Raw genomic sequence first — 21,961 nt, 5'->3', positions numbered from 1 at the left:
AACAACCAAGCAGAATTAAAGAATAACGAAGACTAATGGGTTATGTACAATATAAACAAGTTGATTAAAGATGATTGACAATCATGACCGAAAGAGTGATGCAACATTACCATGCAATGTTTATGTTTGAGAACCAAGGATTATCTTGAAGAATCTGGAAATGAAGTTAAATTAGTCTTGGAACCAATTTGGGCAATAATCAGCATACCTTTAGACAACCATTCACAATGCAAGATCAGATAAAATATTATTTTATTAAAATCCTTTTTTAAAGAATTAACCCTAACCCTAACCCTAACCCTGCTGAATAAAACCAACCTTCTGGATGACTAATTTTCAACGGTGTCTCATTAGCTGCCTTTACTTATTAAAATAATATTAAAATAAATATTATCAAGGGGATGGTAAAATATTTAAGGTAGTATTTTGGAAAAGAGCCAAATCTTTCTGGAGAAATGGGGCTTAATGGTGTTTACTTAGTTATGAGACTTAGTAAAATAATTTTTAGGGACCATTATTTACTAGCTTGAAAACCAACAACCTTTCTGGGTAAATATTCTTTAGCAGGCAAGCACATGTCCTAAGCCATTAGCATATAAAGCTAACAAAGAAGCTGATAGCTTAGCACCAGAATCAAACACACACCTTTAAAATACAGTTAATAAAAGGGTTAAAATGCATAAGCGCGGATGGCGCGTTATGGCCGATCTTCTGTGTTTAAAATCACCCTTTAAAATAAAGTTTGTCTTAACTTTAAAAACACACAAACACAGAACACAAAGCTGAGCACGTGTGCTGCAGATAGTCTGCTAGCACCAAGATAGCTGAGTTCAACACAAACAAAACCAAACTTCATAAAATGAAAATGTTTAGATCTTTTCATCCTAAATATCTCTCTATTACTCTGCCCAAACCTAACCTCTGACCCATGCTGAGGAGGAGTTGGGCTACGACGAAGTTTGAAGAAAGCTCTGTGAACAAAGGGTTAACTTCCAGCTAACCTCTGTAGCTGTGGGTGAAAGATGGCTCGTTCTGTCCGCCAACCAATTGCAGGTTACCGTAACCACGGTGATGCAGGGCCATTGTCCTTCCTTCAGACTCGGCTTCGCAGAGACCGCATCACTGCAGGGAACTCTCTGGAATACACCTTTGCTTCTGCAGGCCTCAGAGAGAAAGTAAAGCAATGCTTATACCTTAATTTCCCTTTTATGAATGAATACCGGATTCTTTCAACAGTAATTCATCAGTACTTAACTTGTGCATATGATCGCGTAATCTTATGAAACCATTGGATCCAGTTTGAAGAGTTTATGTCTTTTTTGGCAGCAAAGAGACATTAGCACGCTGTTCCCCCCTATCCGGTCCCTCTGGAAGTTCCAGGAAAGTCTGTACTGGCCTTTCACATTGTAACCATGGCTGTGGGTCAACACTGAAAACCTATATCAACATGGGGAGTCTTAGCTCAGATTTTGTTTTTAACTTGAAAAATCATCCAGGCCTTTATTTATGCAAGAAATTGTATCAATGGTATTGGACAGTTAATACATTTATTTTTGAACATTTAGAATACATGTCCAACTATCATTAGAGTAACAATGAAATGACACACCATACTTCCTAAGTATGGAGCTAAGTGGGACCAAATAAAGAGCAAGCAAGGGGGGAGCTAAAACTGAGCCCTGTGGGACTCCACACGAGAAAAGAGCAGAGTAGGATAAATGTTCCCCTAGGCTGACACAGAAAGTTTGCCCTGCCAAGACGAGTCTAAACCAAACCAGTGTTGAGTCCCTGATGCCCACCCACCGCTCCAGACTAGATAGTAAAAACAAGAAAAAAAGAAGTAATGAGATCATAGAGAAAATGAACTAGTGAGCAGGAAAGCTCCAGATAAGAGGGAAGGAGTAGAGAAGAAAAGAAATAAACTGGTAATGTAAATGAAGCTCAAAAAGGCAAAGAAACAAGAGGAATAGGTGGATGAGCTCCAAAGGCTTATTCAAAGTGAAGAGGAGATGACATGAAAAACAAAGAAATAGAGAACGGGTTTGAGAGAAAGGTAAAAAAGGTGAAGACAGTTATTAAGGAGAGAAAATATTACAAGGAAAATCAAAGACAAAGGAAATGAATGATGCAAGCTGAATATGGACTTGAGAAAAAGAGGAAGGAAGACTAGAAAACTAAAAGTATGGAAATACAGGGGTTGGACAATGAAACTGAAACACCTGTCATTTTAGTGTGGGAGGTTTCATGGCTAAATTGGACTAGACTGGTAGCCAGTCTTCATTGATTGCAAATTGCACCAGTAAGAGCAGAGTGTGAAGGTTCAATTAGCAGGGTAAGAGCACAGTTTTGCTCAAAATATTGAAATGCACACAACATTATGGGTGACATACCAGAGTTCAAAAGAGGACAAATTGTTGGTGCACATCTTGCTGGCACATCTGTGACCAAGACAGCAAGTCTTTGTGATGTATCAAGAGCCACGGTATCCAGGGTAATGTCAGCATACTACCAAGAAGGACGAACCACATCCAACAGGATTAACTGTGGACGCAAGAGGAAGCTGTCTGAAAAGGATGTTTGGGTGCTAACCCGGATTGAATCCAAAAAACATAAAACCACGGCTGCCCAAATCACGGCAGAATTAAATGTGCACCTCAACTCTCCTGTTTCCACCAGAACTGTCCGTCGGGAGCTCCACATGGTCAATATACACGGCTGGGCTGCCATTGCCAAACCTTTGGTCACTCATGCCAATGCCAAACATTGGTTTCAATGGTGCAAAGAGCGCAAATCTTGGGCTGTGGACAATGTGAAACATGTATTGTTCTCTGATGAGTCCACCTTTACTGTTTCCCCCACATCCGGGAGAGTTACGGTGTGGAGAAGCCCCAAAGAAGCGTACCACCCAGACTGTTGCATGCCCAGAGTGAAGCATGGGGTCAGTGATGGTTTGGGCTGCCATATCATGGCATTCCCTTGGCCCAATACTTGTGCTAGATGGACGCGTCACTGCCAAGGACTACCGAACCATTCTTGAGGACCATGTGCATCCAATGGTTCAAACATTGTATCCTGAAGGCGGTGCCATGTATCAGGATGACAATGCACCAATACACACAGCAAGACTGGTGAAAGATTGGTTTGATGAACATGAAAGTGAAGTTGAACATCTCCCATGGCCTGCACAGTAACCAGATCTAAATATTATTGAGCCACTTTGGGGTGTTTTGGAGGAGCGAGTCAGGAAACACTTTCCTCCACCAGTAACACGTAGTGACCTGGCCACTATCCTGCAAGAAGAATGGTTTAACATCCCTCTGACCACCGTGCAGGACTTGTATATGTCATTCCCAAGACGAATTGACGTTGTATTGGCCGCAAAAGGAGGCCCTACACCATACTAATAAATTATTGTGGTCTAAAACTAGGTGTTTCAGTTTCATTGTCCAACCCCTGTAAGTATTGATGGAAGAAAAAATTAGCCTACAGTATTTCACGAAACTTTAAACAAAGCACTAAAATGAATGTGCATGGAGAAATAGGAGAATGGGAAGGAATAACTGTTAAAATATACAAGATAAACAGGAAAAAGAGAATAAAAAAGCACCAAATAAGGGAGCATGGGGAAAATGCAAAGAAAGTGAGAAATCAAAAGAGGCTAAATCAATAGAATAAAAAAAGAGAAGAGCAGACAAACAACTTAAATAAAGTTAGATGGTGAAATGAGGTGAAGTGATGAAACCTTTGGCGGAAAGAAGGCAGCGAAAAGCAACCTGCTGCTGTGTCATCTGCATTTGTTGTACCCAGAAATATTGTGCTGCAATGAATATAATGATTTTGCCCCAAATTTCAATTTACTGCTGTAATGCGATGCAACAGCTCTATAAGCGGAGTGTCATAAACGAGTGCATTTGATATTCCTTATACACTGCAGCCACATGCCAGGGTTTGTTTCCATTGAAATGTGATTGGGTGATGCCTCGCTTCAGGGCGTGACGTGAGAATTCACGAGTCAATTTCCTCAAGTGGAATTGAATAAACTGAAAACGGCTGGGAAGAAATCATTTCTAAGGAGAAGCAGTGTTGACAGGAAGGCAAAACACTTGGAAGACACTTAAGAACCTGCAGCCACAAACATATGTATGCAGACGATGGAAACTGTTCAGAGTTTAAGTGAAAATCAGATTTTACATCCAAAGGAGCCAAATTCTCCCCCTTCTCATCTTATCTCTAAGGGAGTGCCTGGCCACCCTACGAAGGAAGCTCATTTCAGCCGCTTGTATCCGGGATCTCGTTCTTTTGGTCATGACCCAAAGGTCATGGCCATGAGAGTAGGAACGTAGACCGACCGATAAATCGAGAGCTTCACTTTTCAGCTCAGCTCTCTCTTCACCACAATGGACCAGCACAGCGTCCCCATTACTGTGGCAGCCACACCAATCCGTCTGTCGATCCCCTGCTCCATTCTCCCCTCACTTGTGAACAAGACCACAATATACTTGAACTACTCCACTTGAGGCAGGAACTCCCTCCAACCTGAAGATGGTAAGCCACCCTTTTCCGGTCAAGAACCATGGCCCCGGACTTGGAGGAGCTGATCCTCATCTCAGCCGTTTCACATTTGGCTGTGAACTGCCCCAGTGCATGCTGTAGGTCTTGGCTAGAGGTGCCCAACAGGACCACATCATCTGCAAAAAGAAGAGACAAAATCCACTGGTCCCCAAACAAGACCCCCTCCGGCCCTTGGCTGCGCCTAGAAATCCTGTCCATAAAAGTTATGAACAGGACCGGTGATGAAGGGCAGTCCTGTTGGAGTCCAACATGCACTGGGAACAGGGCCGACTTAGTGCCGGCAATGTCGACCAAACTCCTGCTTGTACAGAGACCAGATGGCCCCTAATAAAAAGCCCCCAACTCTTGGAGCAGCCCCCACAGGGCACCACAAGGGACACAGTCAAATGCCTTCTCCAGGTCCACCAATCACATGTGGACCAGTTGGGCAAACTCCCATGAACCCTCGAGTACCCTGCAGAGGGTGTAGAGCTGATTCAGTGTTCCTCAGCCGGAATGAAAACCACACTGTTCTCCTGAAGCTTGAGGTTTGACTATCATCCAGACTCTCCTTTCCAATACCCTAATATAGGCCTTACCAGGGAGGCTGATGAGGCTGAATACACTCTCTCATCACCCTTCTTATGAAGGAGGACCACCTCACCGGTCTGCACTGTCCCCGACCGCCAAGCAATGTTGAAGAGGCATGTCAACCTTGACAGCCCCACAACATCTAGAGACTTGAGGTACTCAGGGCAGATCTCATCCACCCCCGAAGCCCTGCCACCATGGAGCTTTTTAATCACCTCGGTGACTTCAGCCTGGGTGATGAAAGAGTCCAACCCCGAGTCCCCAGCCTCCGCTTCCACCAGGGAATGTGTGACGGCAGGATTGAGGAGATCCTCGAAGTACTCCTTCCACCCTCCGATAATGTCCCCAGTCGAGGTCAGGAGCTCCCCTTCCCACTGTAAACAGTGTTGGCGAAGCACTGCTTCCCCCTCCTGAGGCGTCGGACGGTTTGCCAGAATCGCTTCGAGGCCAAATGGTAGTCCTTCTCCATGGCCTCACCGAACTCCTCCCACCGCTGAGTTTTTACCTCTGCCACAGCAAGGGCCACCGCACGCTTGGCCTCAGCCGCTTCAGGAGTCCCAGAAGCCAATCACAGCCGATAGGACTCCTTCTTCACCTTGACAGCATCCCTTACTGCCGGTGTCCACCACCGGGTTCGGGATTGCCGCCGCGACAGGCACCGCAGACCTTACAGCCACGGGTGGCAGCATTGACAATAGACGCGGAGAACATGGTCCATTCGGACTCTATGTCCCCAACCTCCCCCCAGAATCTGGTCAAAGCTCTCGCAGAAGTGGGAGTTGAATACATACTTGACCGAGGGCTCCGCCAGATGTTACCAGCAGATTCTCACTATACACTTGGGCCTACCAAGTCTGTCTGGCTTTCTCCTCTTCCAGTGGATCCACCTCACCACCACATGATGATCAGTGGACAGCTCAGCCCCTCTATTTACCCGAGTGTCCAAAACATGTGGCCGAAGGTCTAAAGACATGACAACAATGTTGATTATTGACCTCCTGCCTAGGGTGTCCTGGTGCCAAGTGCACTGATGGACACCCTTATGCTTGAACATGGTGTTCATTATGGATAATCTGTGACTAGCACAGAAGTCCAATAATGAAACACCACTTGGATTCAGATCGGGGTGGCCATTCCTCCCAATCACACCTCTCCAGGTGTCAATGTCGTTTCGCACATTGGGTGCTGTAACGGAGTCCCCGGGAGGGGCACCATACAGCACCCCCGACAAGGACACCAAGAAGGCCGGGTACTCCACATTACCGCTCGGCCAATAGGCCAAAACACCAGTCAGAGACCTATCTCCAACCCAAAGGCGCAGGAATGTGACCCGCTCATACACTGGGGTAAACCTCAACACAAGACAGCTGAGCTGGGGGACAACAAGAGTAGTTGAGAGTCCAGCCTCGAGGAGCTGGGTTCCAGAGCCCACGATGTGCTTAGAGGTGAGCCCGACTGTTGCTAGTTGATTTTTCTCAACCTCCCGCACAAGCTCAGGCTACCTTCCCCCCAGCGAGGTGACATTTCACGTCCCTAGAGCCAGCCTAAGCATTCGGAGATATAGGCCGTTGAGGCCTCCACCTTCTTCCACTGCCCAATCCTCTTTGTACCGGTCCCTCATGGTTCCCCCTGCAGGTGGTGGGCCAACTGGGGATGGCCTCGCGTCTGTCGTTTGGGCTTGGCCCGGCCGGGTCCCGCAAGGAGCAACCCGGCTACCAGAAGGCTCTCCGACGAGTCCCGACCCCAGGTCTGGCTCCAGGGTGGAAGGCGTCTTGAACCGCTCTTTGTCTGACCCGTCACCCAGAGCCTGTTTGCCATGGGAGATCATCTGTGACTTGTTTTTTCTCCATGTCAGTGCCAAATAAAGGAGAGAATGTATGGATCCAGCTGCTTTTTCTTTGTATATGAGTATTGTTTACCTATCTCCCACATTTGTTTCATCAGCTTGAAGTGCTTTTTAGGGCCAAAATGAAATGTTTTTTGTGGGGAAAAAAACTACTTTAAGACGGAGATATAGAGTTTGAGTTCTGAGCCTAACTGTGTCCTTGGAAAAATGTTTTGCCACCTAAACTACTATAGTGTAGGTAAACCCAGATATTTTATGTGGAGAAAAGTGAACTTGAAGAATCACTGCATTGCCCAATATATAAAATATGTGAGTGCAGGTACCCATGGGGATCAAAGAAACAATGCTGGTTAGAGCTGGAACAGAATGGCAGAATTTTAATGCTTCAAAATAGAACTTTCATCTCATCTCAGTGGTTAACAGGCAGACTGGGCTCGTCACAGCAAGCTTTTAAAGGCCTTGATATGGTATTGGTTTGTTAGGTCTCCCAGCATCTGTACTCAACCAACATTTCTTTTGACTCCCAGGTCCTTACTGGATAACTCACTAAATAAATCAGTACTTTATGCACTCAAATTAAATCTCGAAAATTTGCTAACACTATTTTCCTATTGGGTAGGTATTTTATTTTGAATTCCAAACATACTCTACTAACATCACTATTCAGGAAGTTTTGGTTGAATTCTCTGCTATCTTGTGGCATTGCTTTGTTGCTTTGACTTGTTCATGCACAGTTCTTGATGTCAGACCTTAAAATGTATATAACTACTCTGAGCAAAAAGAACAAACACAATTTAAAAGCAAAAGTTGTTAAAGAGATACTTAAGTTTTTTTTTTTTTTTCTCAGATCTACAGAAACAGCCAGTCTGTCTGCAGACTCCAGCTGTAAAACACAGTGGTTGCTATGAACCTGCTTAAATGGGTTACGATAAATGCAATATATGTAGAAATAAAGAAAATAATAACAATAAATGCTCGACTGGAATCTAACAACTTATCTCTCTTTAAATAATGCTTAATTTGTAAATGTTTTAGACATTATGTCCACTTACATTTTTGAAACTGTTGCAAAACTAATCCCCCTATATCTTGAACAATCACCATGTTTAGAGCCCAGTCAAACCAGAAAAGAGGAGCATTAGCTGAAGTGGGGAAACACCATTTAAATGATTTTTTGTGTTACTTAACATCTTTCTTGAATCATTCTTAGTGTGCTTTGCATTAGAATCTTGTAAACAAAGGTTGTTAATTTTGCAGTGTTTATTTAATGCACTTTCATCTTCTGTTTAAATATCACCTGTACTGTTTGTAGACACTGGAAAAGTTCCCAACTTTTATCGATGAAAAAAAAGAGTGTGACTCATCATCTTTGTTCGACTGAATGGATTTTATTGTAAAGCTATAAGGAAGGAGTAATTACAAGATATTTCTTTGATTTGCTCAGCAAAAATAAAAGACCACATTATTTTTTTTTTCTATTCAAACATGCTGATAAAAAGAGATGAGGATCAAATGTACACATCAACAAAATTCCTCCTGAAAAAAGAAACAAAAACAAGAAAGATTCAGAAAAGTAACAATGTTCCAGAACAACAATGGCAAAATGAGAAACAGGTGAACGATGCCAGCAGGAGGATCGTTGTCGTCCTCCACTCTGAGCCTGACTCCTCTCTTCTACATTACAATAGATCCTACGGTACTTAAGACAATATATTCCTACAGGTTCAGGATTCCTTCACGGTTTTGAATATATATAGTTTCTCATCTTCATTTTTTAAAAACCTACACTTGCATGTACATAAAACTGTACAAAAAACAAGGCATCACTAGCAGTTTTTTTAATATATATAAATATAACCAACCAACAAGTAGGCTACAAATGTGGACCTCCTATGAAGACAAAATTATGTAAATTACTGTAAACATTCCATGCTAGTCTACTACAGCCAAAATCTGAATTTCTCCTTTCAATTTTGGATTTCAAAGCCAATAATTTCATCAAAGCTAACCCTTTGCAAAAGTATTCATACTTCTTGAACGTTTCATATTGTGTAATGTTACAACCACAAACTTAATGCACTTTATTGGACTTTAATGTAATAGACCAACACAGTGTTGTGGACAATTGTGAGGTGCAAGGAAAATGATAGGTGGTTTTCTACTGAGTTGTGTTTAGTCCCTGTTACTCTGATACAACTTCAGAAAAATCAAGTGAAACAAGTTTCCACCAGAGGTCATCTAATTTATGAATAGAGTGCAGTTATGTGTAACTTAAACAAGTTAGAGACAAGGTAATAACGACATTTAAAATCTAAACTTTATGTAATGGTGACAAGAAGATATTATTGAAAACAAAACCATAGGTGTGCAATTTGCCACAACCAAAATAGGAGACAGCAAACATGTGGAAGAAGGTGCTCTGGTCAGATCAGACCAAAATGTAACATTTTGGAACTACATCCAGAACGCCATACAACCACCACTGCACATCCCCAGTGTGAAACATGGTGGAGGCGGTGGAAGATAGATGGAACAAAAGACAGGGTCCATTCGAACCTTTATTCAAAAATCGGTGGCAAGAGCTAAAAATTATGTCTACAGGCTTTCTTCATCCAATCTAACTTTTGACTTTAAAAAAGAAATAAAAAAATTCAGTTTCCACATGTACAAACCTGATAGATATGTACATCAGAACAAGGTCAGTTGTAATTTGCAGCAAAATTTGGTTCTAAAAAGCATTAAAGCAGCTAAATGCAAATTCATGCTGCAGTTTCTGCTTTTTTTCAACTAACTCAAAAACCATGTATCATTTTTCTTCCTGTTCAACATTACTCACTACTTTTTGTAGTTTTAAAGCAATATGATCCCAAATATGTTGAAGTTTGTGTCTGTAATGTTACAAATTGTGGAGGCATATGAATACTTTCTTAAGGTCATGTATACACAGTCTTTAAAGATCCCAGCCATGACGTATTGTTTGAGTTTTCTTTTTCCTCACAGAAAGAAACCCTGTAAAAGGTATTGTTCTGATTTCTCAGAAATTGAGTAAAAACAGATTTTTAGTTGTAATTTTAACAACATTTTATGTCTGTGAGGAAAACTTTAGTTTACTCATATTTTAAAGAATGTTTAATGTCCTGGATGGCAATAAAAATCTTGTTAACAAGATTATATGTTTTCTTTTTAATGTTTTCTCAAATTCAGTTCTTCGTTTATGCTGCCCTGTTTGGGTTGGGGTGGGGGGCGGGGGGGTATTAATCATTCACACTTCCACGTCAATGTAAAAACAATAAAACAGTCACTTATGTTCATACAATATGTCTATAGCGGTGCTGACTCCATAATATTGAAAAAACAATTGTGACGACAACAGAAATGTGTCATATTTAAAAAAATTGGCTTGTCTTCATGCTTCAGCTGGGGCCTCGCTTCCAGAGACTCCAGCTTTGGTATAATACACAACCCAAAAAAACGGCAATCTGCTTCGAAATTTATTCCATGACTGATGTAGAGTTAGTTGTGTAGAGCTGCATTCGAGTAATCACCGGATGTGTGCACTCAGGAAATTCAATCACACCATGCTGTAGATCTGATCGGCCCTCTAACAATAAGGTCGGTTTGTAGCTGTAGATGTTTTTTTTTTTTTTTTCCTAGAAATCTTTAAAAAGCATTCAAAAGGACAACAATTTACGTTACATCCAATCAAAACGTCATATTTATATGAAAAGGTTAAAATAAGGCTCAATGGATTACGCAGAGCGTAGCAGAGAGAAGGTTTTCAGGGAAGAAGCAGTCATATTTAATGCTAAAAAATGTATTTACATTAAATAAAAATAACTTTTTGTCTGTATTTAAAAAGTAATCTAGGAGCCAAACCACAAATAAACGAATCCGTCAGTTTATAAATCAAAGAAAGGCAACATTACATCTTAGTCTTAGATAGTAGTACAATACATTGTATATGGTATGCTGTATATGATAAAATGTACTTTCCATCTTCATTATCAAAGTCATCCCCAGAAAATGGAGGCAAATCACAATGAACTGAAACAGTACTGGATGAATCCAACCACAATGGAAAGCAACTGAGCCTTTACACAATCTTAGCGTTGCACTTACTTGGGATATATATTTTTGTATTGTTTATTTTAATTTTGATCTTGTGAGGGACCTATTTTGATCATAACTGAAGCTAAAGGATTACCACAAATTAAACGTCTGTTTATTAATGACAAGTGGGAAATGAAACGACAATAAGTTTCATGGTTGGATACTTTTTAACAAAAGCAAGTAACGTTTTGTTCCCAGTGTAAGGTGTGCTCATTTTTTTCCTTTGTCAATCAGAATTTTTGTAGTTTGGGTTTCTTCATACCCAGATTTCCACTTCTCATACATACCTTGACAACCAATGCTTTAAAGTAATTTTCTGTAATCCATTTATATCTATTGCAAGGAAAGATCACTCAGACTTGCGGTTGAACCCAAAATTATGCAACTGTCAGATTTAGATTTTAATTGCCTTCCATTCAAGTTTCAGATAGGAAAAGAGACAGGTATCTCTCAAAGGAAAATACATGAGAATTTATCTTTTTTTTAAATAACTTGTAAAATGAATTATACCCTACTTTATAACCAATGAAAAAAATCTTTAGTTCAGTTGCTGACCAGCCTTCTGCATGATTTCACTGATATTTTGACAATTTATCTTTGGTGATAAGTCTTTAAGGTTGAAAAGCTTCCCTACCATCACTCTAATCTTTAGCTTCCTCCAAAGATTCTTTGTTAGATTCAGTACTCTGGTTGGGCCACACCAAAGTGTTGGTATTACTTCCAGATACGGCACAAAAGAGTGTTTTAAAACAAAGCTTGTACAAATTTCAAGGAACTGGTACAGATGTAATTTAAGTAGCCAGAGTGAACAGAAACTTTAATTTTTACCCCTGAGTGCAGTGACACACATTTATGGTTCACAAGAACATTACAAGCTGAGATTTTAGGAATATTTGTGAAAAACTAAAAGTCTGTCTTTTAAGTAATCTCATGACAATGTAAATAATTTCAGTATAGCTTTGGATTCAGCTACAGATGTTTCCAAGTTAATTGATGCTCATGTAAAACTTCTGTTAACCAGCAAAACATGTATTGTAAAAGCTTGTGAATTTTTAATAATTTTCCAGGATATTTTCTCATTATCAAAAGCTTATTCAACATAGTTTCCATGATAATACCTTAATTGTTTAATTTGTTCAGCAGTGAAAACGTCCCATTTATACGCAACGCTGATGATTCGAGGGGAATCAACTGGTTCCCGACTGAATCTTATCAGACAGCTGAGAGAGAAAAGGATACATTTACAAATTAATAAATGTTGCTGACTGACTGATAACACTACTGACTAACAGGGGAGACATGAGACGTGAAATAACGGACATCTTTACACGATTGAAGACATGAAATAAGTGGAACAGGTTTGGAAAGGTTACAAACCGGCTCTAACTAAAGTTGGATTTCCTGAACTTAAAAAAAAGACAGGAAATAAAATCAATCTAATGATGTCAGCAGGCTGGTATTTTAAAATATTGTTTTTTTTTTTTTTTTTGAAAACTATGTAAAATACTTGAAAATGTATTTTATTCAACAGCTGTTGTACAGTTTTGGATGATTCAAGCTTTTTTTTTTTTTAAGTATTGAAATATTAAAGGATTTCCAGAAAATATTCATGTATTTAACTCATGAATGTTGTAAGAGATCAGCAATAAATTTCAGTTAATAATGAATAGGTGTAAAACAGATGGATTTAAATGTTTTTTTTCAGAAAGAGCAGCACACATTGATTTAGTTTTTAAAGGAAATTAATTGTGGTAAATGAAAGATATTAGTGTGCATGATGGTTCATTTCTTTTTCAAGTCAAATTAAACATTGTTTTCACTTTTACAAATTTTATTTCAAGCTTGAACAAGAAGCTCAAAAATTATTATTTTCTCTGATTCAGTATAAATTAGTGCACATCCCAGGTCCGGCTGAGTATTTCTACAAACAGAATATCTGAATTTCAATATGGAGGAAATGTCAGAAATATCAATTTCTGGAAGTAGATTTGAAAGCGAATGTTCATGCAGTGCGGCCAACTCCCGTCCTTCTTCCTGCACACACATACACACCCACATCTAGGCTGTCAGAGTGTGTGACAGAAGGTCTCCTGGGGGCTGACGGGTAGGTCGGGAGGCTGGAGGCTGTGTCGAGGGGTTTAGGTTTTCCTCCAGGGAGCAGGAAGTGTTTGCTGACACTTTGGGTCCTTCAAATAGTCACAGAAATGGTACCAGTCAAGCGTTTGGACACCCTTTATTTTTTTCATTACTGTGTCCAAATATTTGATCTTTACTGCACACGCTGCGTATAAAGTATATTCTCCAATCATTTTTTTTTTAAATATTAGATACGTATGTTGTGTGTGAAACATCATCCTAAGGTTTTGACTAGTTGATTTTATTCTTTTAAAGTTTTAACAGTTTTTCAAGATGAGAAAAATTTAATAAGCTGTAACAAAATCTGGTTACATTTCCGACTCTGATTTTTTATAAGTTTATGCCAATTGAATGTCCAAAAAAACCTGAAACTTCTCAGTGACACTGAGCCAGACAATATGACACACAATTCTTATTTTAAGGCAAATGCACTTTTTAATTTATACACACTGCCTCATTTCCCATCAGGGGACATGGCATTAATTTTCATAGCTGATGACACACAGGTTTACATTGATGCACCTCCTGATTACCCGATTGATGGACTTTTTAATACTATATCAGATATTCAGTCATGCCCTGAAAAATAACTACATTTAGCCCAAATATAACAAAACTGAAATTCTATGATCTCCACTGACATTCAGAGAGAGCAACTCACAGTTAAACTCTGAACTGTGGAAATTAACCCTTTAGGTCAAATTAAAAATATTAGGATTGTATTTGATTCTACCCTGTTTTTTTTTTTTTCTTACCTTAGACCAGAACTGTAACCAGGAATGGATTTTATCACCTGAAGAACAACATTTCTCTACATTTGGGGTTTTTTGTTTCCATGTTTGGCTTTATTTTTTTTTCCTTTTTGTCATGTGTTTTTCCGTGCCCCCTGTTTTTATGAGTTTAGTTTTGTTCCCTTTGTTGTATATGTAAAGTTCTTAAACAGATATTGACTGATTCATTGAATCTGCATTTGAGCTGAGACAAATATTTCTGAAGTTACATCATTAGGCCTCGTCTGACAGACTTTACATAAACAAACTTAATTCAAAGTATTATATTTTTGTCCATATTTGTTACAAAAGGTTAAACAAGTACTCCCTAATCAACAAAATAAGGAATAAAGGGACTTATGTGTCCTTGCTATGAGGTATGAGGCTCATGATTTTGTTGGTTGTCTGTTAAACAATCATCGACACATGTTGGGTGATACCTTCCTTCATTGCTCTCTTTTAAATGCAACAAGACTGTTTTGCTATGATATGGTGTGATGTAACAACTCACCATCTCTCAGGTGTTTGATGGTTTAGCTCCCTTATGCCAATCCAATTTGTCCCGAACTGATAAATAAATTAGTAAGACTGACTAAAGCAATGCCTTTAGTCAGTCTAAAAGTCTAAAACTAATATTGCAGAGTTCACTAAAGATTGCCAGAGGTTACCAGGGGATGGTGTTTTCTTTCAGCTCTAATTGGTGCCAAAAGTTTGGGGTTAAACTGATGCTACAAGACCTCTGGCCCTTTTTCTGTATTTTTACATTACACAGTGCACCACACAGCCAAGCAGCCGGTGGACATTGCAGAGGAGATGGAAGGGAGAGAGTGGACCTCCATGTTTGGCCTGTAAATAATCAATCAGACCGTCAGTTCAGGCATTAAATCACTGCAGGAGCATGCAGCACTCATGAACTCTAAATCTCTTTTGCAGGCAGGGCTGAGCGCCAGCTGAATGATTGTTGATATATGTGTGCGTGCATTTACCGAATGGGCAGATATGTTGAAAATAAATCAAACTTTATTCAGAGTCTGAATCAGGTGAATAACTGCACAAGGGCCCACACGTCAAGCTTCAACACAAGCTGAAACAAATGTAAAACACAATACAAAGCAATTAGCTGTCTCATATGAAACGGATGATTGTACATCGGGGATTAGAGGGAAGTGGTAGAGAGAAGCAGTCTAAAATGCTCCATGAAGCTGTTCGCCTAATAAAACAAGACGTGAACCCTGCCTGATCCAGCGGATGACCCTAATTTGTAATCTGTTTACTTGCAAAGACTTTCAGCTTGTTTGTGTTGCTTTGGTGTTGTCCTCTGATTGTGCAGGCTGAATGCGCTAATTGCAAAGAAACAATACTAACGAGTCTGTTACAATCCCATTCACTCAAGAAAGACATTGATCTCATCCTGTGGATATAATAAAAAGACAGGTTTTACTAAAATGGCACTAAATGCATCTGTATACATTTTTAGTTTAATGTATCATATACCAGCTATAACCTCTTTACATCATGAGCTGGTGGGTTAGTCCTAGGTATTCCAATTGCATTCTAACACAATGAGATACACCAGGTACTTAAATCAATGAAATATAAAAAAGATGTAAAATGTACAATCAGAAACAACACCTTCTCATGCCAAACACATTGCTTGAGGTGTAAGCATGTCATGTGATGATATTATCCCATAACCAGTGAGTGACAATTCCATTGATTATAAAGGGCCTCCCCCTGCTTTACACCTACTTGCAATTCTGCTCTGTGACTACGCTTAACAGTGGGTCAACTTAAACCTCTCAATCAGCACACACACACAAGACTTGTTGAACAAGATCCTTACAACAAAGCTTGTAAGGATCTTCTGAGAGGGACTCAAGTCATCCAGATCTTGGTATCCCTGAAAAACATAAAATAGGAAACTGGTATATGACTATTGGAGATTTTGCACGTCTCATCCAAAAGGTTCCTTAAGTTCAAATTTAAACTTTTTCTCAGCTCAAGTCAGTAATCTGCTTTCAACCTGCATCTTTTAGGCACTTTGAGGAATCAAAAAGCTTGCCTGCTGCCCTCTCTATAAATACTCTGGGTGCCCAAAGGATGGACTCTTGTTGGGTGAAATTTTGCACAAATATTAGTGAAACTATCTGGAACCTTCATCTTAGCTTTCATTCTTTATTGAGCTTTTTCGATCAGTGGAAAGATGTCCTAGAGGTAAAATAATTACTTTTGACGTGTATTTGCTGCTCATGTGAATGAGTTTGTCTTTTGCCTTTTTTGCAGATTCAAGTGTCCATTACTTTTAAACTCTTCTGAGATTTTAGTAGTTTCAGATGCTTATCTTTGCTCTGTTTATATATCTGTGGGGAAAATGTTTATTTTGATAAATGTCATCACCTAAAAAATGTCTTATTTTATCAGAAAAGCTGACTTCTCTAAGAGACTATATTGTTCAGCATTTTCTTTTCACTCTCCTTTGTTGGTCTGCATCAATCAGGGGAAATCTTACTTTATTCTCAGTAACCATAAAAAGTTGGCCTAAAATGACTCAACCTCCAAGCAAACTCCCTTTTCCTCACACAAATTATTGCTAGTTATATTCATAGCCTCAGGTTGTAATTAAACGTTCTCTGCTGTGTTCCTTGCGTCGGAGAGTGGGAGTGTTAGCGGACCAAAGCCCATGCAGATGTCATTAATCCTGCATTTCTGTGCGGTGGCGGCACAACAGGAACCGTTGGATACCTTCCCCAGCGGCCGCCTCCCACCACATGCAGCTAAACAGGTTTAATAATTCCCCTGCTAAACATGGGCGGGGCTCAGCCTCAAACAGGGGTGGGAAAGAGGTGGGAACTAACGAGTGTCGACAATGACCCAACAGTTCTTCCTTCGGGTTAAAAAACACATCAGAGAGACGCTCTCCAAAGTTAAACACACAGGAGTGAGAACGGATGCAGTGGACGGTATCGGCTGGAAACAGCTGCTTTATAAACAAAAACAACAGTTTTCATGAGCATCATGTTTGACTTGTTAAGCTGCAGGAGCTTCACGACTGATGTTGACGCAATCATCAGAGACTAGCTGGACTTTTGGAAAAATACTCAGCTCTTAGTTTAGTCTTTTTTTTTTTCTTTTTACGGCAAATGATACATGACTCAGAACTTGATCCTCCTTTTGACAGAAAATGGTGTCATATTTCTTTCCCCAGTGCAGTGCTAAAAATACCTATGATGCAGTGATGATGAACAACACACCTGTTCCCCTAAGGATGGATCTTTATAAATTTTAAATTAAAACTTTTACGATAAAGGTTTTTCAACTTTTAACTGTAGTGATGTGATATGAAGAAATGGACACGATCAACAAGAATTTTCTGAAATTTGGCTTAACCAGAAAAGGCTTAAATTTTGAAATGTTATACCTTGTGAAAATCAGGATTTTAGAGAACTGGGAAATACATTTGTAAAAGTATGTGTAAAAAGTCAACCAATATACCGAGAATAACACAACATGGGTAAAACTAATGTACAGCTTATTTCAGTACTCTGTTTATTTGCATTAGGACACAATAAAAATAATTTCCTGCTTACCCGATTCTAAAATTATTCAAAGGTAACCTTAAGTGCAAAACCACAGATCAGATTCCACGCTATTACTGCCGGTAAACAAAGATGAAGCCAAACTGTAAAAATGCTGTGTATGCTCCTGAGTATGCTCCAATATACAACAGCTCATAGAAGCACATGTAGCAGCAGTAAGTCTCAGTAGTTATTTGTCTGCCCAAATTTGAGCATTTTCTCAAAGCATTTTCAAGTTATGCAGCATACCTTCTATAAGTCTGTTGTGGAGAGTGTGATATCTTCTGCCATCATCTGCTGGGGTAGCAGCATCAGAGCCAGGGACTTAAAAAAGCTCAACAAGCTAATAAAGAAAGCTGGTTCTGTTCTTGGGACTCCTCTGGAACCTTTGGAGATCATTGTGCAAAGAAGGATAAAGAAGGATATTTATAAAATGAAGAACATTATGAGGAATCCGGGGCATCTTCTTTATGAGACTGCCGTACAACAACAGAGTGTCTTTAGTCAGAGGCTTCTTCAGATCAGATCTAAAAAGCAGCTTACCAGTTGTGATGCCATATTATTTCAGAGGGAAGAGGCTTCCACTTGGAGGACCCTTTCGGACAAGCTATACATTTTCAGTCTTTTTGTAATTTTCCTGAATGGACTTTAAAACTGAACATGTTAAATGAGGACTTTGAAGACTGAGATGGATATTTCTTTCAACATTGCCCTTTGCTGTGATGTCTACCACTGGAAAGATGTCTTGAATACTTTCCACTAGAGGATATTTTTATCTCTCTCTGTAGGAGGATACAATTCGAATTGTTATGAAATTATCTTATTACTTTTCTCAGATTGATGTTCAGCAATTATTGCTTCTCTGAAAGTCACTGCTGTTCTCTTTCTGTCTTGGCATTGTGTTAACATTCACATGTAGGTTTAATGGCAACAAACTGCCCAAACAAAAGCCTTTACTTTTTTAAAGGGAGCAGCTGGCTGCTAGATTTCTGCTTAAATTCCACACCAAGGGTGTACTTAGCTGTATGGCTTCTCCATTTGACTTTGTTTTATTTTTTAAAATAAGAAAAAAAGTGGAATCTATTGTTTGATTTCCTACACTCGGGGGTTAGATTCACAAAAAATTATTTTAGTCCACAAGCATAAAAACCTAGAACTGGAGAAGGGTGTACTTTTTATACTATTCCTACATTGTTGTCATTTCTTCTTTAACATGAACAGTGTGTTGTGATGATATCAGAACTTTAAATCCTGAAACCCTTTAATTTTTACAACAGTGAACATGAAATGGAAGGATAGCTGATGTTGAAGTGTGTTTGAACTGTTAAATATGTTTATCTTTACAATTCTCATGTCATGGTCAACTAGTGAGAACAACATGAGGTTGCAATCCTCTGAATAAGCTTTCTTCTGATAAAAAAAAGATGTGCTTCCCTACATAAACCCAGATGCCAGCGTGTTGCAAAGCCGCAGAGATAAAAAAAAAGTAACACACAAACAAAAAGTCTCGTGGTTGTAACTCGGCACCGTCGGTGATGCTCAAGAGTCCATGTTCCTGCAGTGTGACGCTGAACTCTGTGATGTCGTTTCTTCGCGCATGCCGAGATTTTCAGTCCATCAACGGGACCATATGGGAAGATCTGAAGACAGCACAACAGCCACAAATCCACACTGAGAGCCACAGCAGTTTCCTCTGTCATTGTTTGTAGTATTTACAGCTCTGTACACTGGAAAAAGGATTTGTTCATAGCCGAAAAACTAAGATACAACTCCGGTGATTGGGAAACAGCAGCGTTTCTGTAAACGTCTTTTCAATGACCAGTTTCCGTTGATTGGATTCAACTTGTCTAAAAAATGTGATTCCTACGACCCCCGGAGTCAACAAAGACAAAGTAAATCAAATAAAAAAGTTGAGGATAGATAGGATTACACAGTATACTTAAGTAGGATTTACAAGACGTTCTTCACCATTTCCCCCATGATGTTTTTGTTCTTTTTCTGTTCCAACAGAGCAACAAAGCGTAATGCCACTCACAAAAATTAAACTGATATACGTTAAGAGCTAAATAGTTTCCCATTAAATCATCACAACAATGTAGCATAGTTTACATCGCTTCCACAGCAGATAAAACAGAGTTTTCTTCCATTTTCATTTGACTATTCTTACATTTGATTTGTTTTTTGAGGGGGGTGTTGGGGGCGGCGGCAGCAGGTGAGGTGGGGGTCTAAAGCCTTGTTCGGTGATGCAGTTGAAAAAAGGAAGGATGAGTCATGCTGCAGCACAGCGAGTTGTAGGCACAGGGGGTGGCTGTGAGAAGGTGGGAGGTGAGGCGGTGAACGGCATTGTCGATCATTGGGGATTTAAAGTTGAGAGCTTTGCCCTCACAGGTAGATCTCCCTCTTGGAGGTCTGGCCAGTTGGGGTGGCGGCGGAGTGGTATTCCGCTGCCTGGCTCAGTGGGATCTCCTCCAGGCCACAGTCTTTACCAGATGAGTCTCCGTTCCCAGGATAGGCACTGCTGTAAGGGGTCATGAACCTCATGCTGGCCACTTTGGAGCTGCTGCTGCCAGCACCGCCACCTGTCCCACATTCCTCCGTCACCATGGGCTTCGGGCTGCCATTGGCCATCAGTTGCTCCTGTCCATCCATTTCCTGGTAAGGCACGAAGGTGGAAAGTTTGGGGGCATTCTTGGAAACCTTGAGGTTGGGGGAAGGCTGGCCAGGCATCCAACAGGAGTCGGAGTGGCCAAACTCGGTACACTCACGTGTGCAGTTACCAGTCATTGCCACATCGGGAAGAGGCCTGAGGTCTGCAGAAAGAAACAAAAAACAGAAAACAATAAAGATGAGCTACCTGGGAAAAAACAACAAACCAAAAGTCGTAAAGTGAGATGGAGATGAAGTTGATATTGATGTTGATCATCAGCATGAACACGCCATCTGGCAGCATCATACTGTCGGGATTCTTTTCTTCACATGGAATAGTGAAGTTGGTCAGAGTTGGTTCGTTAGAATGAATAAGACCTAAATTTAATTAAGAATTTCAGAAAAAAGAACTTAACCCTCTAACCCTATGTTGCAAAGAAGAATGAAAATAAATTTCAGTCTCTAGATACTCTAAGCTGGTAAACACATACCCCAAAAGACCTGCAGGTGTATATTCAGAAAAAGGTGGTTCTACAAAGTATTGACTCAGGGGAACTAAATACATATACATAAACTACATTTGAATGTTATTTCAATCTGAAAAGACTCACAAAGAAAAGGGGTGACAATTAGAAAAGTTTTAGTGATGTGAAATTACATGGTTATTTCTTTGGTGCTCGGACCTGGGAGGAAGACATGAATGCTGAGAATGACATGAGCTAAGATGAACATTTGTAAGGTTTAGATTTAGAGATGTCTTCCCCACAATCCAACACTGGTGGTGGATTGGCAGCCAGGGAGTGAGGAAGCCGGGAGGAGATGGGAAGGATAATTGTGGAGGTGGGGTGAAGGAGGGATGAGCTCAGCTGATAAGTGAGGATGAACACTGCTGAAGGTACTTTAAAAGCGAGGCATCGCAAGGTGATTGGATGGAGAATCAGGCGGACAGGATGCTGATTGGTAGGCCGGGAGACGCACGGAAGAGTCACTGGGAGGTGGAGGCGGTGAAGGTGAGTCTTTCATTCTGAATTTTCATCTAAACTCCATTTGTAAAAAAATTTAAAATAAATGAAAATCATGCATGACTTTTTTCTTTCAACTTCACAGTTATGAACTACATTGTACAGGTCCTTCTCAAAATATTAACATATTGTGATAAAGTTCATTATTTTCCATAATGTAATGATGAAAATTTAACATTCATATATTTTAGATTCATTGCACACTAACTGAAATATGTCAGGTCTTTTATTGTCTTAATACGGATGATTGTGGCATACAGCTCATGAAAACCCAAAATTCCTATCTCACAAAATTAGCATATCATTAAAAGGGTCTCTAAACGAGCTATGAACCTAATCATCTGAATCAACGAGTTAACTCTAAACACCTGCAAAAGATTCCTGAGGCCTTTAAAACTCCCAGCCTGGTTCATCACTCAAAACCCCAATCATGGGTAAGACTGCCGACCTGACTGCTGTCCAGAAGGCCACTATTGACACCCTCAAGCAAGAGGGTAAGACACAGAAAGAAATTTCTGAACGAATAGGCTGTTCCCAGAGTGCTGTATCAAGGCACCTCAGTGGGAAGTCTGTGGGAAGGAAAAAGTGTGGCAGAAAACGCTGCACAACGAGAAGAGGTGACCGGACCCTGAGGAAGATTGTGGAGAAGGGCCGATTCCAGACCTTGGGGGACCTGCGGAAGCAGTGGACTGAGTCTGGAGTAGAAACATCCAG

The 21,961-nt window shown here is 40.1% G+C and overlaps 1 protein-coding gene across 2 annotated transcripts in view; it reads right to left on the bottom strand.

The window, feature by feature from the left end:
• Nucleotides 1-8,356: 8,356 nt before the first annotated feature.
• The window catches only part of LOC124860451 (protocadherin-1-like), a 261,838-nt gene continuing 248,233 nt past the window's right edge, over nt 8,357-21,961 (bottom strand). The window contains exon 5 of one of the 2 annotated variants that reach the window (XM_047353788.1): nt 8,357-20,389. In XM_047353788.1, the coding sequence (XP_047209744.1) occupies nt 19,962-20,389 (428 nt within the window). In that variant the 3' untranslated portion in view covers nt 8,357-19,961. The remainder of the gene's footprint in view (nt 20,390-21,961) is intronic. The other variant, XM_047353790.1, reaches the window with a different exon arrangement.

This window comes from Girardinichthys multiradiatus, chromosome 23 (genome assembly GCF_021462225.1).
Source record: "Girardinichthys multiradiatus isolate DD_20200921_A chromosome 23, DD_fGirMul_XY1, whole genome shotgun sequence".
Classification (NCBI taxonomy): Eukaryota; Metazoa; Chordata; class Actinopteri; order Cyprinodontiformes; family Goodeidae; genus Girardinichthys; species Girardinichthys multiradiatus.
Note: the sequence above shows the minus strand (reverse complement) of the source record. Positions and strands in the feature narration are given on the sequence as shown.